The sequence below is a fragment of the Polyodon spathula genome, chromosome 37, assembly GCF_017654505.1.
Source record: "Polyodon spathula isolate WHYD16114869_AA chromosome 37, ASM1765450v1, whole genome shotgun sequence".
Lineage (NCBI taxonomy): Eukaryota > Metazoa > Chordata > Actinopteri > Acipenseriformes > Polyodontidae > Polyodon > Polyodon spathula.
The window spans coordinates 1,444,424-1,471,219 of NC_054570.1; the positions used below are offsets into that span (position 1 = coordinate 1,444,424).

The following is a 26,796-nucleotide window of genomic DNA, read 5'->3' on the forward strand; positions in this document are numbered from 1 at the left end:
GTCGGGGCAAAAAAAAAAAAAAAAAAAAAAAAATGCAAAGAATTTAAAAATCGAGGGAGTTTAAAAAAAAAAAAGCAGGAGTCGTTACATTCAGCCACCGGCCCGCGTTCGTGGATCTATTGCAGTTTGAACAGAACAGAAAATGAGGCTTTTCGAAGCACGGTGCTGGAGTCAAACAGGAAACCAGTCGGTATAGTAAAGGTAAGTAACATTTAGGAGAAGAAATGCGGTTTCCACAAAGGCGATCCCTCTTAGTGTTATTAATATTAGCGACACGATCACCTTTGCACTGCAGAAAACCGGTTAAATCAGACAATATACGCGTATTTATATATTAAACAGTACTTTGCATAACATATAAAGTATGCAATTTCAAATTTATAGATTTTTTTATTTTTTTTTTTATGTAAGCCATGGCATAGTTTAGAATATATTCTTTTATATATAAAAACAAATCAACGGCTTTTATTTAGCCAAGTTCGCGCAAAATTATTATTATTATTATTATTATTATTATTATTATTAGTCGGGTTTGATTACTGTACCCTTTTTCAGATATTTGTCACGACATGCGTTATAGATATTACATTTATAACTTGTTCAAGGCGCTTATTTGGGTAGATATTTTTTTAAATAAATCTTTTCTCGTGTTTTAATATTTGGTCAGACGCAGGTTCAGCAGATCTCGCTGTGTGATAATAACAGGGTCTTTAGCGCAGTGTTATGAAGTACTGTAGCGATGCTGAGTGTTGTCTGAAAACAAACCAGACACTTTGAAACACAACGGGCTCGCCAAGCAACACTTTGGCCTATCTCTGAAAACAATCGCAACACAAGCAGCTGTGCATTTCTCCCTCTCTCTCTCTCTCTCTCTCTCTGTGTGTGTGTGTGTGTGTGTGTATATATATATATATATATATAATATATCTATATATATATATATATATATATATATATATAAATCAACCGGCTATGAAGCTCAACGCGTAGAAAATGGAGCTTTCTTTATCGTCAAAGTGGGGAAACGAGAGTAAAAAAAAAAAAAACACAGTTTTTAATCTTTTGTTTTGGTGTTTTTGTTTTTTTTTTTTCAATCAAGGCGTCATCCGAAGAGCTATATTTGCAGAACTAACAGCCGCATTAAGACTTGAACGCTTTGCTGTTGACGAAATTAGTAAGTTATCCAAACAGTATAGTTCAGGAAAAAAAAAAAAAAAAAACACAAAAAAAATGCCAGTTTAAAAAAACAAATAAATAAAATAAAAAGCTCCAAGAGAAATGCCAGTCACCTGTCCTGGAATTAGTGATGCGGAGACACGGGTGCAGAGAACCAATCTGCTGTAAGACTGTCCCGGTTTGAAATGCACCCTTAAACTAGGGGGGAGGCTAGCTCACAAGCCTGCGCTGTGATTCCGTTACTAATCGTTTTCCTGTCTCAATCGCTAATTCATCGTTACTCATGTTATGTTACTGGATTTGTTAGAATTAGTTGACGCCTCTCTTTGCTTCGCACTGTACTGTAACGTTCTTGAGCTGCTGTCTAGAAAGTCGCTTGAGGTGAAGCTGGAAGAGTGAAGCGCTCCTGCTCTGTGTTTACTAAACACAGGGGTTGTGTTGTGAAGGTTAGTTATTGTGCATTAATGCGCAGAGCGAACATGGACAAAATGAGGAACAGAAAACAAAGGGAAGGTAGTGTCATCATGTCCGCCAGGCTAGACACTTGTCTGTCAGAATTACATTTTATCCCACATACTGTAAATCTGTCCTCATAATTTACTTTACAGGCGTGGGAATCAGACTCCTATTGCACAGCAGCGTGATCCAGTCCAGGTTTTACTAGCAGCTTGATTAGCCCCCAGTGTGTCTAGCTAACAAGCTCGGGTGTGTCTTATTAAACTAGTCCCGTTACATTAAACTCATTTAATCAGGGCAGTGTTAATAAAGTTAAGGTAAGAGGATGGATTTTAAAGATGGTCATCGCTCTTTTAAAGGGAAGGGCCAGTGTTGAAAGTAGAGTTAGTTAGCGTTGATGTAATGCATTGAAACGGTTGCTGTGTTTCTGAATGAAGGAGCCCAGTGTTTTCCAGTGCTTTCCTCTCTGACACAAGGTCTCTATTCAGGAGCGAGCCTTGTGGCTTTACTGAAAAAACAGACAACTTTTTTCCCCCACACTTCCACCTAAAAGAAAAATGCATGAGTAATACTCTCTCTCTCTCTCCTCCCCCCTCCCCCCCTCCCCTTACTCTCCCTCGGACCCCTCTCCTGCGCCTGACGCCCGCTCTGTGTGTGGGATAGTTCCTGATCATGTTTGCCGATAGCCCTGCGTGTTCTCCACGAAAGTGGAACACTAAATTCAGTCGCGAAAACTTTTGTTTTTTGGGCAAGTCTGTGCTGGTGCTTGAGTTCCGGTTTGTACCATGCCAGTGACCTAATGCACGGGTTGTTCATAAGACTCCCGCTGCACAACAGTGATCCATTTCTGGTTTCACTGTGCATGCGTGCTTCTCCTTGCGGTGACTCATAAATTCAGCGCTTTTGTTTTTTTGGCAAGTCTGTGGTGCTTTGAGTTCCGGTTGTCCTGCCACTGACCTAATGCAGGGATGTTAATAAGACTCCCGCTGCACAGCAGTGTGATCCATTCCTGGTTTCACTGTGCCTTTAATAATAAGACACACCTGAGCTCCTAGACACACTGGGGGCTGATCAAGCTGTTTGAGTGCGTAGGGACGTGCGTAGCTGTTGAAGTGAACAACCAACAGTGGCGTTGAAGTTTAATAAACCTTTATTTGGTTAGCAAAAAATAAATAAATAAATATGGAACAGGTGGCTTTTGTAGATTATAAATTAACCCCCCCCCCCCCCCCCCCCCCCCCCGATTTGTAGGCAAATAGTATAATCGTTCATTTATTATAGCAGAGAGCAGAAAACAAAAGCAGAAACAAAACCTGAGATTGCTTCAGTTTATTTTTAAAACTTGTTGCGTTCACAGCCCCCCTGCAAGCTGTTTCTATTCTGTGTTTTTTTTTAATGAAATCGCACGGACGTGACCGAGCCCCCTTTTCCACTTGCTGTCATTGAAGCTGTCGTTCGTGTACCAGTAACATGGTAAACGGACACAAGACAAGGCGCCCGCTCCCGTTTCTGTCAACTGCAGTTTCTGACGGACGTTTTACTTTTGGGTACAAAAAAATAAGTTTGTTCGAATATTTTTCCCAGCACTTTTAATTAGGCTTTTAGCAGACGCTTCTATCTGAAGTGTCTTACAGAGACGGGGGGGGGGGGCGAACTCTGCATCATCAACAACTGCTTAGTGTCTGAGCTGGGATTTGAACCTCCTGTTAAAGACCCTTTCTTTAACTGCAGGAGCTCTCCCAGTGTTCACGGCAGCTTTGTGACCCTGTTTTTTTTTTTTTTTTTTTTTTCTGAGTGGAGGTTCTTCGGATGAAGTAGCTGTGCTGATAGTGTGGTCACCAGGTTTGTTACAGTTTATTTCTATCTGTGTTCTCACGCTGTGTGTATTTCTGTCTCCTGCACTGCCCTGCCAGGACAGTATGTAGGCGTTGCAATGTCTCAACGCTAAACACACAAGATACACTAGCTGTGAGTCTGAATCACAGGTCAGCAGATTACAATCACAATGGAAAACTAGGACTGGATCTAACTGCCCTGCAATGGGAGTCTTAGTTCCATCTCTTGGTAGTAGTGTTGTATGTTTTGAAAACATTTTTATAAGTTATTCAAATTTGGAAAGAGTGTTAGAATATGCAAAAAAAATAAAAATAACATGAAACCAGAAACCTGCATCCAGATTTGATCAGTGATTCCTCAGAAGATGAACGCTGTTAATATTGCTGCCTGTGTTGGGTCCTTTGCAGCCAGGCTGCCCTCTGTCTGCCTGTATTGAGCTGTGGTTTACATCTCCTTTCGGGGTCCTCGCTAGACAGGCTGCCCTGTCATTGCCTGAGCGATGGCCCAGCGCCCAGCCTGACAGGAAATGGGTGTACTTGCTGAGGAAACAATTTAAGCTTTGTCCTGACCTCCTGATGAGAGAGGGGGAGAGGGGGAGAGGGGGAGAGGGAGAGAGAGAGAGGGGAGAGAGGGAGAGGGGGAGAGGGGGCACGGTTGACTTTTAATAATAGTATTTAGTCGATAATGATTGACATGCTTGCTGTTTTAGGAACAGTGATTGACAGCGAGAGACCCCCACCCCTTTCCCCTACCCCCTCCCCTAGCAACATGGACAGTGAGGATGAGGTACGTACCAACTGGAGAGAAAGGGAGGGGGGTGCGGGAGATACCATCTAGGGGCAGGATGGGACGGTACGATGCAGGTAGTTTTGATCCACACTTGGTGTATTATGGGAAAGAGTTCTGGGCAGGGAGTGGTGTAGGTTTGGAAGATTCCATTGGGTAATTGAATATAGAGGGCGGGGTCACAGTTAAACGGCAAGTTGGAAATTATTATTATTTGTTTATTTAGCAGATGCCTTTATCCAAGGCGACTTCCAGAGACTTAATCTGTGACATGGTATGCCTCAAACCCAGGAAGTTGGCTTGGGGCATACCATGTCACCGTTAGTGGGAGGGTGGTGGTGTGGTAGATTGCATTGTGGATAAACTGTATCTGTGTGTGTGTGTGTGTGTGTGTGTGTGTGTGTGTGTGTGTGTGTGTGTGTGTGTTTTTAGGCTCGTGCCAATCCAGCAATGAACATCATTGGAGCTGAAGATGAGTACTTTGAGAATGACATCGACCCGGTGAGGAAGGTGTGGGGGGAGGAGGGATGGGGAGGCGATGGGAAGCAGGGTTTGTGGGACTGAGGGGGGTTGAGAGAGGAGGGGAGGAGAGGAAGGTTAGATAGAGTCTGGGGTTTGTTTTTACAATACCTCTGTAATCCGGCACAGTTTTCCAGTTCCAAGAGACGCCGGATTGGACATGTCTCACTGTCTTCAAAGCGGCATGTTCTGTGATAAACTCTTCTTGACTGATCTCTCCTCTCCTGTCCCCTGATCTCTCATCTCCTCTCCTCTTCTCTGATCTCTCCTCTCCTCTCTCCTATCCCCTGATCTCTCCTGTCCTCTCCCCTGATCTCTCCTTTCCTCTAATCTCTCATGTGCTTGTTTGTTGGGATCCCCAGTCAGTGGATGACCAGTGCAGTCACTTCCAGAGCATCGAGCTGCTGAAGGAGAGACCCACACATCTACTGGTGTTCCTGCAGCACGTCATCCTGCAGTTCGACTGCGCGCCCCTGGTGAGTGTGAGGGGGAGGGTCCCACTCAGCTACTGTAACCAATTAAACCTCCTTCCAGACCCTGAAGTCAATCATTATCTCATTGATTGGACACCCCTGATCTCAGTCTTTAATACAGACGAATCCGTCAGAATGACGGCTCTCTTTGCGCTAGCAATCCTGACCTTGGTTTTCTTAAGCCTTCTGTGTTTTGCTGTAATCACTGGAGCTGCAGTACTGCTGTTCTACCACTCCACAAAAGTGGCAGCAAAGAACAGTTCCAAAAATAGACTGACTGCGACCTAATAAAAGACCACAGGAGTCCATTAAACAAGTGCAGCTTTTTAATAGTTTGCCTCAGCCCTCGTTGCAGTGCCTGAGCCAGCCACTGAGGGCTGTGTGGCAGCACCGAGCACCTTTAGAATCGGACATCTGCAGTACTGCAGTTGGCCACTGTGTGTCGTCACTGTGTCAATAAATTTTACATTGCGAAATACTACTGTACTACAATTATGGCTTCCGGTATATTATGGCGATATTATTTTGTAGTTTCTTTGATTTATGTGATAAAAATGTTTTACTGTGCCAGTTTTTTTTTTTTTGTCTCGATCCTAAAATTGACTCCAGTGTGAATGTCTGTGTCGATTCACTGCAGTCACTTTGACTCACTTGTTAAGCCCTCTCTTGTCTCCTCTCAGCTCTGTTATCTCCACGCGGACCTCTTCAGGAATCTCAACAACAAGGAGGCCAAGAAACACTTTGTGGATTTCTACCACAACTTCCTCGACAAGGGAGCTGTGAGTAACTCTCCCTTATTATTATTATTATTATTATTATTATTATTATTATTATTATTATTATTTAATCCATTGTAACCCTGTACTGCCCTGTAACACCTGCAAGTCGCCTTGGATAAAGCCGTCTGCCAAATAAATACATAATCCTATTTATTTTTCAGATGCCTTTTATCCAAGGCGTTACAGGGCAGCACAGGGTTACAATGCAAGCTTCATATTTAAATACAGTGTCATGCAAATCCTACTGCCAAAATACAATGTGAACCAGGATGCAACCAGCTAGGATCACAGCGAGTTATGTCTACAATGACGTGTTAGCAGTGCAATAGCGCAAGCGTGGCGCATTGGCTGAGGATCCAGTGACGCTGTGCTGAGGTCAGGCGAGTCCAGGGCAGAGCAGGAGGGGTGGAGCAGGAGATCTACAAGAGCAGTCAAAATCTCAGCTCTCATTCTAATATTTTTCACTTTGTGAAACAGAGTTGGACAGCAGAGCAGAAAGACGCGGAGTCAGCCAGTGCAGAGATCTTTCTAAATGTTTTGTTTTTTTAACTGGAATACGGTTTGTTATAATTTATAGCTGGAAAATGCCACCTGAGAAAATAAGGAAACAATAGCAAGGGAGCCATCTGGTGGCCGGATCGCAGAACTTCAGCACAGTGTTTCTTTTAAAATGTTATTGGCGTGAAGTTTGAAAGGCGGGTTAGTCCACACGCTGCCCACGTTGATGACCCCTTGGCGGTGTTATTGATGCCCTTGGCGGAGGGTGGTGTGTAAAGTTTGTGTGTTTGTTTGCTCTGTTTCTCTCTAGGTTTTAAGAGTCCAGATTCCTCAAAATGTCTCCTTTGAACTGGGTGAGGCAGTTTATTTATTCAGTCATTCATTTTCTTTCTTGTTCTTTCTATTATGTTATTAGTTAATTCACATATCATTTATGGAATCAGTATCTTGCTCTCCTCTCGCTCTCCCCCTGTTCAGATCGCACTCGTCCTGAGTTGTTCTCGGAGGAGCAGCAGAAGAAGTTTGTGCGAGAGGTTCAGACGCTACAGGCTCAGGAGCTGCTGGTGCAGCTGGATGACTTCCGGTGAGGAGGAGGGGAGAGGAGAGGAGAGGAGGGGAGAGGGGAGAGGGGAGAGAGGAGAGGAGGGGCGCTTTCATTCATTACACAGGGCTTCAATGTGCAGGTTTGAAAGAAACGCACAAGTTCCAGCCGAATGCATCTTCACTTTAAACATGTTGCCCTGTGCAACAGAGAGGCTGGCATTGTCCCCGTGCCTTAACTGGCTTCTTGCCTATCAGTAACCAGTCAGCTGCTTCCCCTCTTGACTGATGTGCTTTCAGCCAGTAAGCTCTGATATCTCCTACTACATCAGGTTAAAGAAATCTCTTTATTCTCCTGCCCCTCCCAGGCAGAAGAGGATGATGGGAATGACTCCCTGTGAACTGGAGCTGTCGGAGTTGGAGTCGATCAGGTCATGTGACCGCGCCACGCAGGAGGCCAGAGAGCGCGCCATCGCCGAGCAACTACTGGAGAAACTGGGAGAGATCCAGTGAGTCCCGCTAAACCAGTGCAGTGCAAACTGGGAGAGATCCAGCAAGACCAGTGCAGTGCTCTCCCTAAACCAGGGCAGTCCAACCTGCGTCACTTAACTGAGCTGATAGGGTTAGACTTCTGCAGGGATGGCAATAAGACTCCTGTTGCAGAGCAGTTTGATCCATTCCTGGTTTCACTAGGAGTTTCTGTTTCTGTCCCTGTGTCTGTGTTTGTGTATCCTGTGTCTGGCTGTGCAAAAGATGAGCAGCAAAGCATTATGGGACACCAAACATTAAAAAAAAACAAAAAAAACATGCCACGCTGGCAGAACTGAGTGCTTTCCCTTTGGCACACCTCCAAACCAGGAGAGGGAGATTTAGAGAGAGATTTAGAGAGAGAGAGAGAGAGAGAGAGAGAGAAGAGAGAGAGAGAGAGAGTCTGCTGTGTGTAATACAAACAAAGACCCTTTGAGAGGGAGAGGAACAGGGCGGAACCCTCGAGAGTGATGTCACCTCTGCTCGCACTGATTGGTCAGGAGCTGGGGGGGGGGGGGGGGGGGGGGAGCTTCTCCCTGATTGGCCGAGTCTGGGTGAGGTTCTGTGGTTGAAGTGTGGTCCAGTATTGCACAGGGGTTGCATCATGATGCTGTAGAGTTTAAAAGGAGGCTTGTGTGTTTGGAGGGCTTTTTCACTTTTGAACCCAGATCCAGTCTAGCCTCCCCTAACGGAACATGTGCCGGATTTTCTCAGCGTTTTTTAAACACGGCAAAGTATCGTCTGGGTTTGTTTACTTGCGTGAGGCTACGAGTCCAAAGGAGAGGCGGAACAATTTAGATCTGGAGAAAAAACCGCAGGAAGAATGCTACTCAAGCGGTGAGCCCAAATTCATTTTAATAAACAGGCGTGATCGATTTGTTTTGTTATTGAATTAACCGTTTCATGCACGGCGACCTAGTATGGGGACAGATTTAAAAGAAAAAATAAACTTTTCTAGTGTGTGTGTGTGTGTGTGTGTGTGTGTATATATATATAATAGGGGACTTGTTGAAGATGCAAATGCATGAGAGCCTCGCGTGTTGTTTTTTCTCCCTGATATGAAGCAAAGTAGAAAAAAAAAAAAAAAATTTAAAACATTTTCAAGGAAAAAGATATTTGTCCCCAAAAGACTTTGTCCAGCTATTTTTAGTGCATGTGCGTGTGTGTGTGTGTTAGACAGTAATGTTGTCCTGTGGTTCTAGGCGTATCTGGGTTCATTGTGTGTGTGTGTGTGACACATATCGTAGTGTTGTAGGGTGTGATGTGTGTCATTGGTGGTGTGTGTTTGTAGTGCGTTTATAGCGTGTCTTTTAGTTTATAGCCTGTGGGTTCATTCTTTCTGTCTGTCTGGTCTCCAATCCAGCATCTGGTTTTAATGTTGCATCTGGAGAGCGTTTTGACTTTGTGATCTTTCATTTGTTTCACATTGATTCGATCCACATTCAGTATCTAAACTGTACTTGAAAATAGTTTCATTCCTTCTGTGAGCTTCTTTGTAAGAGTAATCATAAGTCTCCCATTGCAGAGCAGTGTGAGAGCCAGTCCAGGTTTTACATTCATTCTGTGAGCTGCTGCAGCTACTTCTTTGAATGTAAACGCCTCGCTGACTCTTGCTGCTCTGCAGTGGGAGTGCTCAGTGTTTGTCCACTAACTCTGCTTTTCTGTCTTATTTCAGACCCTCCATCTGCAATGATGAAGACAAGGGGTGAGAATCAAATATATTATTATTAGGAAGCAAGCAGACCAACGTTTGGGCTCCAGTGCCTTAAAAAAAAAAGTCTCCTGGGTTTAAAAAAAATAAAATAAAAACATGATAATGCAAACAACCTTTAAAGAAAGCCCCATATGGGAATGTTATTTTCATGCAGGTGTGTGTCTGCCTGCCTGCAGGGGGGGGACCCCGCAATGACATCACTGCCTGTATGTGAACAATAGAGCTGGCTGTCTGGGGTCCTTCACTGACAGGGCTGTCCTGTGATGATAGAGAGTCGCATTGTGTCTGGAAGAGAGTTGCTTCAGACAGACACTCTCTATTTGTGCTTGACATTTTCTTTAACTGAAGCAGCTGTTCGTTCGTCATTTTAATTATTATTATTGTTGTTGTTATTATTGTTTATTATTATTGTTCAAATCTGTATCATTGTCGTGTGGGAGTCGTTGTGTTCACTGTAATACCCCCCTGCCCCCATGCACTGCCACAAAGGGTAATTCTTATCTTTCCATATTTCCCCTTAGAAAAATCCAAAGCTTTAAGTGAGGGCGATGCTTTCTTCTGCATTCTCTTTAAAATGTTCACTTGTGTCTAATGTCCCATTTTTGTCTAAATTGTCCACTCTTTTTCTCTGTGTGTGTGTGTGCGTGCATCTCTTTCTCTGTGTGCGCCTCTGTCTCTCTCCCTCTCTCTGTCTCCATTCTCTTTCGTGTGCGCCTCGGTCTTCTCTCAGCATGTCTCTGTGGCGTGTGTGTGTGTGCGCGTGATCTCTCTTTCCTCTCTCTGTCATCTATGTGCGTAGAGTGTGGTGGTGTGCGTGCATCTTTTTCTTCTCTGTGTTCGCCTCTGTCTCTCTCCCATCACTCTGTTCTCTGCGAGCGGTGTGTGTGGTGTGTGTGCGTGCATCTCTCTTTCTCTGTGAGTGCGCGCTCTGTCTCTCTCCCTCTCTCTGTCTCTTGTGACGCGCGCATGTGTGTGTGTGCGCGTGCATCTTCTCTTCTCTGTGTGCGCGCTGTCTCTCTCCCTCTCTCTGTCTCTGTGCTCGTGTGGGTGTGTGTGCGTGCGTGCATCTCTGTGTACGCCTCTGTCTCTCTCCCTCTCTCTGTCTCTGTGCGCACGGGTGTGTGTGCGTGTGCGTGCAGCTCGTCGATGTTCAGTGCTGTGGTTTCCTACATGAAGCACCTGGGAGTGAAGAGCAAGTCCACAGACAGCAAGAAATCAAGAGGCTTCTTCAGGAAGAAGGTAACAGTTATACACAGAGAGAGAGAGGGACAGAGAGAAAGAGGAGGGGGGGGCAGACGGTGATAGACACACATGGAGAGAGGGAGAGACATTCTTGGATTGAAAGTTTTCAATTCAAATCATTTTATGTTTGAGACTCTGGCAGTGACCCGGTCAACCAGGTTGATTCAGCGCTGCAGTGAATGCTGATCCTGTCTATCTGTGTGTCTGTCCTCAGATCCCTGGGATGAAGAAGTTCGATGATCATTCCAAAGGGAGTAACAAGCGATTTCCCAGCATCCTGGCTGACACGGCGCGCTGGATAGGGGGCAGCAGTATGTATGGGCGCTATACATCTCTCTCGCACGCAAACACAGTACTGCAAAAATCCGTCCTTCGGACGAGAGGTAAAAACAGAGGTCCTATTGGAAGGGACTCTGCAGCAGCAGTTGTTGATGATGCAGAGTTCACCCCCCTAGTCTCTGGAGGTCTCTTTGGATAAAAGCGTCTGCTAAATGACATTATAATAATATTACACCTCACTTCCATCAGGGACAGCAAGAATCATCTACTGGGCGCATAACACATACTGTATCCATGCCCAGTCTAGCGCCCCCTAGCCTCCCAGATTGGAACCCAGGCCTCCAGAGGAAGGTGTGAGGCTGGTCTAGAGCAGGGCTTCTCAAACTCGCTCCCGGGGAGCCCCTGTGTCTGCTGGTTTTCATTCCAAACGATCTCTGAATGACTTCACTAGACCCTCAGCTGAACTGATTATTTGCTTAATGAGACCCTTTCCCGTGTTCTCTGCTCCTAGAAAGTTGCAGAGTTCAAGTTGCTTATAAAATGTTGCGGCTAACTTGAAATCTGCAGCTGTCTAAGAGCCGAGAGCAAATGAAAAGGGTCTAGTGTAAGCAAATCGGTCCAAGCCAGGAGAGAGTCAGATTTGAAATAGAGAAGACTTGGTATTGGATTGAACAGAATACTGCGAGTGATGCACATGCCATGTAAGAGTGAAGCGCCTCGCTGTTGTTTGAAAGGGGAGAGTACGCTCTCTGCTCGTCCTTGATATTATCTGTTGGTTTCTCTCCTGGGCTTGTTTTTCCACCCCACCTGTAATTTACCTTTTTTTAAAAAAAAAAAAAAAAAAAATCCTTTTTATTTGTTTTGCAGATGTGGAAAACAGAGCTTGTAAAGTAGACGCTGAAGGTACTCCCTTCTCCTCCCCCTATATTCTCAGAGTGGTCCCTTCCTCTCTGATCTAAACCCAATGCACGTTGGCATGTACCAAACGTAACATGGGGGGGGGGGTTCTTTTTCTCCCGTTACTTCTCAAATCCTCATTTGGAAAAGTCTCTAACTTCTGTGAACTGTGCAATATCTCTGTCTTGGCATGCCTGTCTAAATCCATTCCTGGATGAAATGTCTTGAACTAAAAACTGTATTAAATGTTAATGAGCATTGCAGAATGCTGGGGTTTGAATACGAACTAGGTACCTTTCTCTAGAAACATGACAGCAACCCACTAGCGCCACCTAGCCCCCCATCCAGATTGGAACCCAGGCCCCCAGATGAAGGGGAAAGGCAGTTTCTGTACAGTTTAGTGCAGTGCAGTATTCAGACTGCAGTCTCAACTCCAGCCCTGTGTGTTGCTCATTGCAGACTCTGATTGTTTTTCATGGGGGGGGGGGGCACTTAATTGATTGGCACTTCTCTCCCATCAGTACTCAGCCAGTTCTTCTCACTCCAGGTGGACCTCTGTCCCCATTTATCTGGGTTTGGATCACACAGTCTGTCTCACCTGTAGAGTTTGGGGAAGCAGCATGACTTTTAGTAACCAAGGAAACAAACCGGCATCCTATTTGCTGAATCTTCTAGATGCACCATTACTTTATAATTCAAACTCTTGGTCTGTGCTGATCGGAGGCAGGCTGTCCGTCTGTCTGCCTGTGGTCACTCTCGCTGACCCTCGCTCTGTGTGTGTTGTGACTGCTGTCTGTCCGTCTGCCTGTCCAGCTGAAAAGGACCGACTGAACACCGAGCGCAAGAACTCTGCCTTGCTCCCCGTCAAACCGGACAGCAGCCAGAGGAGCGGGGGCAAGCCTGTGGGAGGGGGTGAGACTGGCGAGGTGTCGACTGTGACGATCAGCATCACCTCCAGTGGAGACAGCAACCAGGTGGACACAGGTGAGGGGGAGGGATAGGCAGGGTTACAACCTCATGATGCGAATGCAATCAGGGAGGATGTGCTTTTTTTTTTTTTTTTTTTTTAGACAGGGATGTGTAGTGTAAAGAAAGCCACTCTGTCGAATACAGGTCGGTGATTCTCTCGCTCTCTCAGCTCAGGGAAGTTTTCGCCCTGATGGTTCGGGAGACCCTTCTGATCAGGGTTGGAAAGGGGGAGCTGTCTGGGACCCCCCCACCCCCAATGAGACCCCCCCGGAGGAGGGGGCGCTGGAGAGCGACAGGTGAGAGACACACCAACGGACTGATACAGTTACACCAATCAACACACTTATGCCCCCACTAACACTGGTACAGACACACATACGCACGCTGACAGAAGTCTTACTAGATAAATAAGCAGGTATATACAAACTGATGGACACACACAATCACGCATGCACACACACTTTGACAGATTTCACTCAATCTGCATACATTTTCAGTGGAAGACAGGAAGGGAAGGGATCAGATCAGTGCATTGTTCTACCCAGTGCCAGATTTTGGGGCTGTGTTGAAAGTTACCTTGGAGATGAATAGCGGATCTAGGCAGGTGCCTGCCTACCTGTCTGGTGTCTCGTTGTTGCTGCTGCTGCTGCTTTGAAAAACTGCTGCTTTGAAGAACATCTTGGATATTTGGAGACGACCCCTTACCCAGCCTCCCCTAGCCCACTACCTCCCTACCCTTTCTGTCTCATCTGTATGTGTCTATCTGTTTCATGTCTTCTGTCTAACATTTAGAGCCCCATTCACATTTATCAGAGATTGGCAAACATATTAGTGTCAGTACTTGATAGTGAGATGGGTCGCTGATATTAAATTAATATAAACGGAAAGGCACAGTGTGTTTATTTTCTTGTGTTATCATTATTATTAGTGGTATTAATATTTGCATTAACACTTAACACATGCGCTAAAGCCATTGTGGTCTTTTATACTGGCGAAGAGGATTCATTTCAGCTCTGCCAGCCTCACTTACCCACCCTGTCTAATTAGAAGTAGACTAGGTGGAGCTGCCAGCGTTAAACATGCCACAGGGTTTGAATAGAATAAAGAAGGCTGTTCAGTGCATTTGGGATTCCCCAGGAAAGCTCAAAGCCAGGTAGATTCAGAGTAAAGAAACGATAGTTCAGTATTGGAGTTACCGCTCTGAACGACTGCAAACGCCACGCAGTAGTGAATGGGGGTATATGAAAAAGCCATTTGAAATAACGCTAAGAGCTGCTTTACAAGTACCCTATGGTGTTCTTGACCCCCTGAGTTTGCAGTGATCCCTGCCTGTTTGTTCCTTTGTGCTCTGTGGCGTCGCTCTAGTCTTTGTTTTGAGTCGCTTCATGTGTTTTTTTTTTTGTTTTTTTTTGTAAGAATTTATCACAGTTCGGCTTGTGTAGCGCTCTGTTGTATGGGGGGGGGGAATGGAATGGAAATAAGACTCACGTTGCACAGCAGTCTGATCTGTTCCAGGTTTCACTGTGAGTTTATTAATAAGACACACCTGATCTTGTTGCCTGTACCCACGGAGGGCAAATCAAGCTGCCAGTAAAACCTGGAATTGTGCAGTAGGAGTCTGATTACCATTCCTGGGGTCTGTAGCGCTATAGCTGAGTCTTGTCGTGGTTTGTATAGCTGCATTGTGCAGTGGGGGTTGTGTGTGGTGAGGTCCAGAAAGAAAAGACTGTTGGTTCTGTTGGAGTTCTGTCTTCTCAGATTGGGCAAGCAGAAAGGGCTGTGGGGGCTCACCCACCCCCACCTTAGTTTCAGGACTATTTGTTTGAGAGTAGACCTCCCTCATTTCAGTTGTTTTCTATATAGTCCACTGTTCGGCTTTGTGTGTGTGTGTGTGTTGCACAGACTGATCATTCCAGTATCGTGAAGGAGCTCTCCGCAGAAATCAGGGGCTGACAGTCCGACAAGGGTCGCTGGTGTCCATCTGGCTGATTTTTCCGTTCCGAGTGAATTAATAAACAGCTGCTTGAGCTTGTGGTGATTTGATGGCTGCTTTTCTTAAAGACTCTGTGAAGGAGAACAGTGGTCCACACACATCCGTGGCGCTCTCTCAGGAATCTCGGGTTCAAATTCTGCTCCAGAATGAAATCAGCCATCACCGTGATGCAAAGAGCGTGCTTATGAATCGAGAAAAAAAATCAGCTAACTGATCAAAAGCTATCGTGTGTGTTTATTTTATTTTAGTAATTTTATTTATTTATTTAAAAGTCAATTTTTTTACAAATGTTTTTACAGGAGACATTTTATACATTTTAAAAAATGTTATTTTTTACAAGACTTCAATTCCTAAAATTTTTTTTTAAATATATATTTAATGATTTAAATAAATAAATAAGCAGTGATTTATTTATTGTAGTCATTTAAATGTATTTCTTTTTTTCAGAATTTCGTTTTGTAAAATGGAACAATATTGGTGTGTTTTTTTTCTTTCTTGACTCTACACAAAGAAACGTAAATGTTTTCAAGTGCTCTAGCATTGTGGTGACTGTGCTTCAAGTCAATGTCTTTTTTTAACAATCTCATCCTAACCAAGTCGACCAGCTAACTGGGCCACTGCATAATATGAGAGAGAGAGCAGGATATATTGGAATAAATACCTGGATATTCTAATTGTATTAGAAATTGTTTTATTGTTTTAGTTTCTAATTATTTTTTATTTATTTATTTATTTATTTATTCTTATTTATTCATTCATTCCTGGCTCATATTCCCTGTCCCTGGTGATTCCTGGCTCATTCTGCAGCGCTTCTCTATTCCAATGCGCTCCCTCCCTCCCTGGTGATTCCTGGCTCATTCTGCAGCGCTTCTCTATTCCAGTGCGTTCCCTCCCTCCCTGGTGATTCCTGGCTCATTCTGCAGCGCTTCTCTATTCCAATGCGCTCCCTCCCTCCCTGGTGATTCCTGGTGATTAATTTCGGGTTCCTCTTTGTTTTCAGAAAGAGAAAGAGGTGGGTGTGTCTGCTGGTGCCTTTGATAGGGTTATAACTGGATGACAAGTAATGTGTGTGTCGCAAAAAACAAAACTTAAAAACATGGCAAAAAATACCTGAATGGCTAAGTATCTTTTATTATTATTATTATTATTATTGGTAGTAGTAGTGTTGTTGTTATTGTTATTATTATTATTAGACCAACTACAACACTCTGCCCTCTAGTGGATGTGAGGGGAAAACAATGGAACTGTTTCATGAACAGCGGTTGGAAAGCTGGTTCCAGGAGACCAGGGGGAGAATTAGTCTGAGGTTGCTGTATCAAACCCCCAAGACTCCCCTGGTGTGCCGTGCAGTGGCCTGAAACCCAGTCTCTTGAAACACTCACAGTGGCTCCGTGCTCCCTCCACTTCAGCAATGTGAGAAATACCACAGAGCACAAGTGGTCTTTTTTTATGTCCACTAGGGGGCAGAGTGCTGCAGGGTGGACAGGCTAATGGTGATCTCTTAGTGTTTAGTAAGGTGTACACTGCGTTCTAAAATACCATGGAACAGTAATGCAGCACAGATTGGAGTGCCATAGCTGTACATTGCTGTTGTACTTTTAATCGAATTTTGAATCCATCAGAACATTTTAAGTTGGTTTATCTTTCAGTAAGGGCCTCTTTTGTCCATTGACTTGCGGGTGATACGCTGTGCAGAGTACTGTTGCAGTCCTATATTGAGTTCAGAGTAGGTCTTCTCTAGCTTCTTATCAGTGCTGTAATCTTTCTCTCTCTCTAACTCACTCATTCTCCCTCTGTGTGTGTGTCTATCTGTATCTCCCTCATCCTGTGTCTTTTTCTCCCCCTCTCCATCCCTCTTTCACTCCTGTGCTTATATAAACCCTGCGATCCCCTCCTACTTTCACCCATCACTCTTCTCTTTTCTTCACTGCATCCCCATTCTTCACCCTCTCTCTTCTCCCATCCCTCCTTCATTATAAACCCTGAACCTGTCCCCCCGTCCCCCCCCGTCCTGTGCCCCTGTGGTGTGCGGTCTCAGACACGGTGTGCGTCTGGGTCGCTCGGAGAGCCTGTGTGCGCCGGAGCGCCGGCGTTCTCAGAAGGGATCCTCCCAGAAGGGCAAGCAGCCGAGATCCCGGAGCGATGTGGACCTGCAGGCAGCCAGCAAAGCCAACAGCCTCCAGAGAGCTGGCAGCACCACGCAGCCAGCCACGTAGGTCTAATGTACAGCTCTGCAATAGACACAACCACGTAGGTCTAATATACAGAGACAGTAATACAGCTTGTATACAGTTCTACATTAGACAGATATACAACTCTGAAATAGAGGTCTAATACAGCTCTCTCTTTGTTTCTTTTTCTGTCTCGCTCACTATCATTCTCTCTGTTTCTCTCACGCTCTCTTTCTGTGTCGCTCTCTCTCACTCCCTCTCCCCCTACTGTCTCCCGCAGCCCTGAGCCAGGGGGGGTGGGTGAGCCCCCGCAGTCCTTTCTGCTTGCCCAGTCTGAGGAGACTGAGCCGCGTGTTTCGGAGCTGGACCTCGACCCGCCCAACTGGCGTGAGCAGGCCGACCCCGAGCACCTCCTCGGACTGAAGAAAACAGAGGTCAAGCGGCAGGAGGTCATCAACGGTGTGTGTGTGTGTGTGTCGCTCGTGTTCTCTCTGCACAGAGCTATTCATCACAGAGCAGGCTCACGTGTGTGTGTGTGTGTGGCAGAGCAAAGCTCTGCCCTTTTAAATTGGCAGGGATGGGGTTAACTTCCCCTGCCTGCCTGGGTTTATTATGTTCAGGTGGCTGGGGTTGATTAGTTGATTAGGTTGATTAACGATCAATCAGCGCCCAGCCACCTGATATAAAAGGAGGCCTCAGCTTCTCATTTGGGAGAAGGGAGCTGAGGAAGCAGGTTGGTGTTTGTTTTGTGGTTTTTTGAATTTTCTAAATCCAGTGAAGGCATTGCCCAGCCTGGAAACTTTATTTTTGTGAGTTTTGTTTTTGCTTTATTTGTGTTTGAGTATCTGTTATTTTGCCCTTGTGCACTTTATTTTTGTTTATTTATAATAAAATAGTTATTTTTTTGAACTGCAGTCTGTCTCTGGGCCTCTATCCACTCGCCAGCCTGCCACAGTGTGTGTCTCTGATATCTGTTGTGTTCTCTCCGCACAGAGCTCTTCATCACAGAGCACGCTCACGTTCGCATGCTCAATGTCTTGCACACCGTGTTCTACCTGCCGCTGGAGAGAGAGAAGATCATGAGCCTGGATGAGCTGGCAGCCATCTTCCCAGGGCTGGAGGACATCATCGAAGTGCACAGTGAGAGAGATGCATCATTCTTCATAGCTGCACATAGCCAGAGACCAGGGGGGTGAACTCTGCTTCATCAACTGCTGCTGCTGCAGAGTCTTTTCCAGTAGGACCTTGGTTTTTATGTGTCGTTGCATAGCAGTTTGATCCAATCCTGGTTTTACGAGGAGTTTAATAAGACACGTGTGAGCTTCTTCCCTGTACTCTGTGGCTAATCAAGCTTGTAATAAAGCCTGGAATGTGTGAAACTGCTATGCAATAGGAGTCTTGATTCCAGTTAGAGTGTAGATGCGTGAGTTCTCCCTCAACTGGGAGGTGCTCTTTCAGTAACAGGCGTGAAGGATGTCCTCTTGAATCTCCTGAATAGTGCTGAAGAAGTTTTGAACCCGTTATGTTTTCAGTGCGGGACTCTGACCAGTCTAGAGCTCGGCAACGTTTTGGGTTCAGCGCCCGTGTTTTTCTGTTTTTCAGACTCGTTCTACGAAAGCTTGAAGAAGCTGAGGCAGCAGAGCAATTACATTGTGATGCACATTGGAGAAACTCTGCTAAGCAGGGTAAGGACATCGCTCCCTGGGACCAGCCTGCCTGTCCCTTTGGGTTTTGCATCTCCCCGGTGCAGGAACGTGTTCTGGTGTACCCCTGCCCCCTCCGTTACTCTGGGGGACTGAACTAAGAGTTGATTTATCTTGGTGGATCAAGCCCACCCAACAGTGTGTGTATTGAGTTGATCTCTCTCTCTGTCTCTCTCTGGTTTCAGTTCAATGGCTCGGAGGGTGAGTGGTTTCAGAAGCTGTCTTCACGGTTCTCCAGTCACCAATCCTACGCTCTCGACCAGATCAAAGCCCGGCAGAAGAAGGACTCCAAGTTCAACAGCTTCATTCTGGTGAGCAGCTCCGGCACGCTGCCATCCCCGAGAGAATCTCACTGCAGACAGGGATCCAGTCCTGCTATTGCTAGGAGTTTCATGAGACACACCTGAGCTTGTTGCACTGAGGCTAATCAAGCTGGAAGTAAAACCTGGAATGGATGAAACTGCTATAAAATAGGAGTCTTATTACCATCCCTGTATACCAGTGATACTGCCTCTCACACGCTCTCTCTCCCTCCCTCCCTCACGCTGTCTCTCTTACCGTGTCTCTGACAGGAGGCCGAGAGCAATGCTCAGTGTCGTCGCCTGCAGCTCAAAGACATCATCCCTATCGAGATGCAGAGACTGACCAAGTACCCTCTGTTGCTGGAGAACATTGCCAAGTGCACAGGTCTGTGTGTGTGTGGTTGTCTGTCTTTGTGTGTGTATGTGTTTGTGGGGGTAGGAGGCTGGTCAGATCTCTGTTCATTCCTCTCTCTCTCTCAGATGAGCCAGAGGAGAAGTCACAGATCCAGCAGGCTGCAGAATGCTGCCGCAAGATCCTGAATCGTGTGAACCAGACCGTGAGAGAAATGGAGAACCTGCTGGTGAGAAACACTGACCCCGACCCCTTAACAATGACCCCCCCTCCCCAACCTCTCCCCCCTGATCCCTCTCACGCTGACCCCTTTCCGCTCTCCACTCTCCTCAGCGTCTGAATGATTACCAGCGCCGTCTGGACCTGTCAAGTCTCAAGCAGAGCAATGACCCACTGCTAGCAGAGTTCAAGGTAACCTGTGTCTCTGTCTCTCTCTATTCCTGTCTGACTCTCTCTCTCTCTCTCTGTGAGTCAGATCTGTCTGTGTCTTTCTCAGTCTCTCTAGCTGTCTGTCAGGTCTGTCGGTATCTATGTCTGTCTTGTTCTGAGTATTGGAAATCCAATGTGACGCTGATGGTGCCTGTCTGTGTTTCAGAATGTGGACCTGACTCAGAGACACATGATCCACGAGGGGGCGCTCACGTGGAGAGTCACAAAGGAGAAGTCAGTCGGTGAGTCTCTTCACTCCTATTGCAAAGCAGTGTCACCCAGTCCAGGTTTTACTACCAGCTTGATCAACCCCAGTGTGTCTAGCTAACAAGCTCAGGTGTGTCTGATTATTAAACTCCTAGTGAAACCAGGAATGGATCAAACTGCTGTGCAGCGGGAGTCTGATTCCCATCCCTGGAGTGTATCTTCAAGGAGCTGGAGTGGACATGTCCTCCTTTGTCTCTGTCCCTCTGGCATGGCGTGGACGGTCGCACAGGGCAATACTGGCAGGACCGCACAGTGTAACTCATGTCCCGACTTGTCTCTGTGTCCCAGACGTGCAGGTCCTGCTGCTCACCGATATCCTGGTCTTGCTGCAGAAGCAGGATGATAAGATGCTTCTGAAGTGCCAGAGTAAGAGTGGCTCGGTGGCGCAGGACGGGAAGCAGGTGCTGAGTCCCATCATCAAGCTGAACTCTGTGTTCTGTCGTGAGGTCGCCACGGGTGAGTCGGGGCTGGGGTGAGTGGGGCTGGGGGCAGTGGTCTGAGGGCTCGTGGTGCGGATTCACCTTGTTGACCTCTCTCTCTCTTTCTTTCTTTCTTTCTTTCTTTCTCTCTCTCTCTCTCTAGATCGCAAGGCGTTCTATGTGATCTTCACCTGGGACTGTGGGGCTCAGATCTATGAGCTGGTGGCGCAGACCGTGTCAGAGCGCAAGAAGTACGTTTCACCTTCCAGCCCCACTGGACACCTTTCGTAAACACCATCGTGCTTCTCATACCGCACTGTATAACACTAATATAAAACCCTGTACAGAACTACAGCAGCTACCCAACATGGTGACTATATAAAGTGCTCATCTAGTGCACTGGCATTGCCTGCTGTGTGCTGGGCAGAGCCTCGCTGTGCTGTGCTCTGTGAATGTAACTTGATTCTGTCTCTGCTGTGTAGCTGGGGGGAGCTCATTAAGAATACAGTGGAAGATTTGAAGAGATCTGGACTGAGCGCCCCTCAAGACAAGAGAGTATCCAGGACAGCGGTCCTGCCCACCAGCCCATCATAGTGAGTACCCACCTCCGCACCCCTCTTGAAACGTACACCCCTCCCTCCCCCTCTCAAATTCACACAGGCACACGAGCAGTTATCAAAATCAATGAAGCAAGTGTATGAAAATATTTAACATGGAATGAGGAGTCTCCTTTTTTCTCTCCATCTCTCGCTCTTTCTTTCTTCATCTCCCTCCTTTCCTGCCACCCTGTCTTACTATGAAGCCGTCATTGTCACAGCTGTCAGACAAAGCAAAACATACACAAATACAGCAGCTGTACTAAAAAAAACAATACTAGTGCCTCTCTCCCTTCTCTCTCTCTCTCTCAGCATTAGCCCTCGCTCTCCCCTCAGCATCTCTGAGAATGGGGGCTCCGCCAAAGACCCTGAGGGACCCCTACATCATTCAGGTACGAACGCTGTATCCCCGTACTCCCCTCTGAGCATTTGGGTCAGAGCCGGGGGTCTGTTCCAGTGACCGTGACGGTTAGTTTGTTTGTTCTGTGCGTGTATGAAGTGTGAGGCGAGTGCTGTGTGTGTGTTCAGTGCTGTTGTGCTCTGCGTATTTTCTAGTGGTTGGTAATCATTGTGTGTTTGTTGCTCTTGTTATCAGACAAGGAGAAGGACTCTCTCTCTGAGAAGGTGGGGAATGCAGCTCATTTGCTGGTGGATTTCCTCACAGCCAATGGCATCGACCCGTACAGCATGACCCACGCCCCTCAGGAGAAGGTGGCCAGTGAGGCTCTGCAGGAAGGTAAGGAGGGGAATCTCCCTTTCTCTCTCTTTCTCTCTGCCTCCTTTTCTTCCCTCACACTCCTCTCCACCTCTCTCACACTGTCTCTCCCCCCTCAGTCCTCTCGTTGAAGAGGATGCTGGTCGGCAGTATCTGCCTCTCGGAGGAAGTGGCTCTGCCCCCAGAGGGTACCCAGCATGCACCCAGCCCGGAGGACGAAGGGAGTGAGAAAGGGAGCGAGGGGAGGGGTGAAGAGGAGGAGGCGGCAGAGAGTGGGAGGAGAGAGGAGGACTGTGGCAGTCAGTCAGCAGGTGAGCGCGCCCCACACTCCTGGAGGAACGGCTTCAATCCACTTTTTATTAGGAAAAAATATCCTATCTGACAAAAGAACGAGAAACAGCATTTGTTTCTAGACATAAAGCAGTTCCCTCGATGTAAAGCAGCTCCCATATAATATCCGTGCACTACAATTGTTAATTTGAACAGAGGTGGCGCCCAATATAAGGCAAAAAATGTGTTCTTTGCACATGCAAGAGACTGGATGTATGTTTGTTCCGCTTGGCAGCACATAATTGAAGATAATGATCAAGACTTTCTGAAGAGTGCCTCTGTTGGAGAATGTCTGTAGCACAGTGTGGGTCGTGCCTTATTGGCGTTGGCAGCAGCATGCCCACCTTTCCCCAGTCGTGTTCTAACCAGGTACAAAATGAGTGACCTAGTTATTCCTCTAGGATTCAGCTGGGAGTTCTTTAGGGATTTGTGGCAGTTATTTTAAAGTGTTCTCCACAAAAAATCGGAGTAATGCCTTTAACTGTGTGTGTGATTCACGTGGCGTGTGTTCCTCCCTCCACTAGGGGGAGCCCAAGCCAACAGTGAGCCAGGCGGAGAGGAAGGGGAGGAGTCTATCAGCACACCTCTCGTCCTGTCACACGACCAGGCGCAGGAAGTGGGGCGGCGCGTGGCGAGTCTGGAGAGACAGCTTCAGCAGCTCAAGGTAAACGATCGCTGGATGAATTCAGAGCCTCTGAGAAACGGGAGCAATTCAACAGCTAACGTTTCCGCTAGAACCCTTTCTCAGCATCTCCAGTGTAAATTCAGTGAGTAATATTTTAACTAGAAGCCTTTCTCTGTGTCTTCAAAGTAAAAAAAAAAAAAGTGCTTTTGTCAAGACGTTTGCTGTTAAATTTATTGAGTTTCTTTTATTATCGAAAGACTTCTCGTCTGAACGCTTGCCACAACTCTGAAGAGGATTTTAATCTTGCTTATTGTGTTGGGTCAGTGTGAATGATCTCGGATTTTTTAATTTTTTTCTCTCTGTCAGATTGTTGAGGAGGAGTATCACAGATTGCAGGACGGTCTCTCCAAGTTCGCCATGTCCCAGCACAGCTACTGAGGAGCAAGAAGCAGGGAGAGGTACGGCAGACAGACAGACAGACAGACAGACAGACAGACACTAATATTCCACGTAATCAGAAAAGGGCTTGCTACCTGTGTGGGACCCTGAGCGAGTCGCTTCACCTCCTTGTGCTCCGTCCTTCAAATGAGACGTAAAACAAGCGAGGTCCTATTGGAAGAGACTCTGCAGCAGCTGTTGTTAATGATGCAGAGTTCACCCCCCCTAGTCTCTGAGTCGTTTTGGATAAAAGCGTCTGCTAAGTGACTGGTTGATAATAACATCGATCTCTCTGGTGGCTTTTGGATTGATTAATCTGGTCTAACCCACTGTCTCGTTGCAGGTTGAAGAGCGAGAGGCATGGGTGATTGATTAGCAATGCCTGGACCCCACACACTTCCCCAGCCCCCTCGACCCCTCTCACTGAGTCCGTTTCTCTGTACTCGGCTCTTCTGCCCTGAATTGAAGTGCTGCCTTGGTGTCTGATGGTCGCAGAGCCGGAGAAGAAAGACAAAGAAAGGAGAGGAAGGAATAGAACAAGTGAGAGAACAGAAAGGAGAGGAAGGACAGGAATGATTTTAATGAGGAAGGAAAAACGAACTGAAGAGAAAAGGGCTTTTGAAGCAGTTAGAATGAGAAGATGCATGTTTGAGTGTGAGGGTGTTGAGTGTGCAAAGAGAGAGAGAGACAGGGAGGGAGGTTTCAAAGCCAAACTTGAAGCTGTTACAACAAAGGGAAAGGATTTTGTTTTCTGAAAAGGGAAAACCAAATTTGAGGCAAAAAAAACTTGCACAAACACCTCCCCGTTCCATTCTCATACCCTCCCCTTCGCATTATAACCCCCATTCCTAAACTGAAGAAACCGCTGGTATGTAAATAGGGTTTTTGCTGAAACTCTAAGATGTTTCACAAGCTCCACCCCATCTCTGTCAGCCCCTCCCTCCCTTGTCTCTAGCCTATGCAACATGTGATGCTTCCAAACCATTGTGTCTTAACTGTTAACCCAGGAAAAGGAGTCTTTGAAAACCAGTAGAGATTTAGAATAAACTCCTTCCTTGCTGTCTCTTCCAGCTTGTGTTATCCCGAGAGTTTGAAAAACAAGATCCACGCTGGTCTGCTTGACTCGGTCTCTTCTAGTTTCAGTAACACTGATGAAGGTACTAGAGCCCAGACGCTGGTCTGCTTGACTCGGTTTAGTTTCAGTCGCACTGATGAAGGCACTAGCTGAAGCATTTGCTTTCTAGCCAAACACCTCTGCTAATGAAAACCATTTTAATTACACATTTTTGAAAGATCTTTTATATTCCACAAAAGGAAAACTTGCAAAAGAAAAATAGCGGAGCACAGGAAGGAAGGACATTCTTAATAAACGAGACGGGACGATCTGTTCGGATTTTGAATTTTTCCCTGGTTCGTTCGTTGTTTCTTTGGCTGCGAGTGGCATTTCCGTTCTCGTCAGTTCTAAGGGTGGTTTTAACGCAGAAAGTTGAGAGTAAATGAGTGAGAAAGAGGGTGCAGAATGTCTAGGAGAGAAGCCTGCGATTGTCCTGTCATACATGCTGGGTATATAGATAACCGGGTTGACTTTTTAATTTGAATTTGCTGTTATTTTTTTGATGTACTTCCTTTGTTACTGAGTGGGAGTGGGAGTGGGAGTGGGGGTCCTGGACTGTCTTTATTATTGCATACAATTCACACAGTCCAGCATTTTGACTCGGACACACAGACACATCTTTTTCTCCACTTTCTCTTTCACTACTTTCTTGACATTTCCATAAGCTTATTCCTCTCCTCCTTTCTGCCTTGCTGTCTCTGTCTCTCAAATTCAAAACTCATTCATTTATCGTGGTCACAAGTATTCCCAAAATGAATGCCTCCTCTCCTTTCTTTTTTCTCTCAGAATTTAAAACTCATGCATGTATCGGCGAATCACAAACGTACTGACTTGCCAAAACAAAAAATAAAAAAAAAAACCCTGTAATAACACAGTAGATGTATTGAGAGGCTTCTATTCTGCTATTTCTGCTCTATGACACACACACACACACACACACACACGTCAGCGCCTATCTGCATGTTTTTGGTATCCGATCTTGTCCCCCTCGCATCCCGAACCCACTCGCCTCTCTGCAGCAGCAACTTCAGATATTTCAAATACTATATATATATATATATATATATATATATATATATATATATATATATATATATATATATATATATATATATATATATATAGTGCTTCTGTTCTGAAATCTCTTATTGGTTCTGTTTCTTTTAGTTTCAAGATACGGGGTGGTGTTATTGTTACAGTAATAATTATAACTATATATTATGATAAGTTTTATTTAGAAAGCCTAGCGGGACCAAAGACAATTGCTAAAGTATATATATATATAATTACGCCAAAACTGTACAGTTCTGTTCGCAAGTAATTTAGATTTGTATTGTAGTTGTCTTTTATTTTTGTGAAAAGACTGGCAGTTATTTATTTGTATTCGTTGTATTTATTTTTTTTTAAAAACAGGATAGATTTTCTAGAAGCGAAGTTTGGGGTTGGACCCACACGCATCTCCTTCAGGATGCATTGCTTTCATTCCCAATGGAGCATTTCAAAGCTGAGGCCAATTATTACAAGAATTGAATGACTTAATCTCAAACACGCTTCCTTTTATTGTTTTATTGAGAGAGAGCGAGAGAGAGACTCTTCCATTTCAGGGCAGTTTAATTTTAAAACCAAAGTCCTTGACAGATGTCCTAAAGATTTTTCAGTTTTGCTTTAGAACTTGACAAACGCTTTATGAATTCTAACAAAACTTCATTTTTTTTTTTAGCGAACAGAACATTATTATTATTATTATTATTATTATTATTATTATTATTATTATTATTATTATTATTATCACTGTAATACGTGTATTGATAGCAGAATGTTTTGTAACCCTCTCACCACGCTGTTCAGCTTCAACCATGTTCGTAGTGTTTAATTTCAGTTTTTATTTTGGGTAGGAACACGCGAATGTTCGTCATACAGAGACTAGGAAATTACTGCCTTGTTATTTCATTGTTGATGTTCTGTCTGTTTTAATGACAATTATGGATTATCTTTTTTATATAAAGAAGAAAAAAAAACAAAACATTAGTCCTGTTTTTTTTTTCTCCCTGTTCACTATAACACGGAATTGTACTGTGTATTTTGCTATGACGGATAGATATGTAAATGTAATTTATAAAATTTTATATATATATAATTATATTAAAATTGGGGGAAAAAAATTAGGTATACTTTAATCATGTTTAAAAAAAAATGTATAAAGCAAAGAAAATGTTTTTTTGGTTTTTTTTAACTGTGTTTGTCGTCTTAATTTTAACTGAGGGAGGGAGCAGTTCAGTCTCCGTGCATCAAGCCTGCCCTGGACTGGAGGGAGCACCCTTTCTCTTAGAGGGGTGAGGGAGGGAAGGAGGGGAGCAGTTCCATCTTCAACTTGAGCTAGCCCAGAACAGTACACTTTCTCAGCCACTAGAGGGAGACATTGACTTAGCTGACGTGTTTTTAATTTTTTTGAGGAGTCAAATTTGAGTCAGACAGTTTCTACACTCCTTGCAAACGTGACTTTCCCTGCCTTCCTTGTCATGTTTAATGGTGTTTATATATATTATTTATTTATTTCTGGAGGAACGTAGCCCTTTTAAAATGAATAAAATAAAATGCATTGGCAGTCCTGCAGAAGAAGATGTGTTGTTGATGTTCAACCAGCCTGCTG

At 45.2% G+C, this 26,796-nt stretch overlaps 1 protein-coding gene and 1 pseudogene across 9 annotated transcripts; one reads left to right on the forward strand and one right to left on the reverse strand.

The window, feature by feature from the left end:
- Window positions 1–25,198, forward strand: LOC121304200 (rho guanine nucleotide exchange factor 1-like). 9 transcript variants are annotated; one of them, XM_041235174.1, is made up of 34 exons: window positions 1–201; window positions 4,178–4,254; window positions 4,687–4,755; window positions 5,136–5,249; window positions 5,927–6,025; window positions 6,834–6,876; window positions 7,001–7,106; window positions 7,432–7,572; window positions 9,267–9,296; window positions 9,827–9,844; window positions 10,445–10,544; window positions 10,762–10,858; window positions 11,694–11,729; window positions 12,537–12,707; window positions 12,862–12,988; window positions 15,686–15,697; window positions 16,724–16,897; window positions 17,137–17,315; window positions 17,850–17,996; window positions 18,459–18,541; window positions 18,745–18,870; window positions 19,132–19,246; window positions 19,342–19,442; window positions 19,547–19,624; window positions 19,809–19,884; window positions 20,198–20,365; window positions 20,492–20,579; window positions 20,811–20,921; window positions 21,237–21,316; window positions 21,520–21,660; window positions 21,759–21,950; window positions 22,494–22,633; window positions 22,961–23,052; window positions 23,376–25,197. In XM_041235174.1, the coding sequence occupies exons 2-33, from the start codon at window positions 4,237–4,239 to the stop codon at window positions 23,030–23,032; spliced, it is 3,252 nt and encodes a 1,083-aa protein (XP_041091108.1). In that variant the 5' UTR covers window positions 1–201; window positions 4,178–4,236; the 3' UTR covers window positions 23,033–23,052; window positions 23,376–25,197. The 9 variants fall into 9 exon arrangements, 8 of the variants coding, with proteins under 8 accessions (XP_041091108.1, XP_041091110.1, XP_041091112.1 ...); XM_041235175.1 differs by lacking the exon at window positions 1–201 and adding an exon at window positions 3,423–3,474; XR_005947925.1 differs by lacking the exons at window positions 22,961–23,052; window positions 23,376–25,197 and adding an exon at window positions 22,205–22,338 and having other exon boundaries at window positions 22,494–22,582.
- The window catches only part of LOC121304198, a 387,591-nt pseudogene that overhangs the window by 184,820 nt on the left and 175,975 nt on the right, over window positions 1–26,796 (reverse strand).

Bases quoted from the DNA above. Each gene is read 5' to 3' on its own strand.
- LOC121304200 (XM_041235174.1), top strand. The intron at 10,859-11,693 runs GTATGTATGGGC...TTTGTTTTGCAG, and splicing joins GCGCTGGATAGGGGGCAGCA to ATGTGGAAAACAGAGCTTGT. The intron at 11,730-12,536 runs GTACTCCCTTCT...CTGCCTGTCCAG, and splicing joins TTGTAAAGTAGACGCTGAAG to CTGAAAAGGACCGACTGAAC.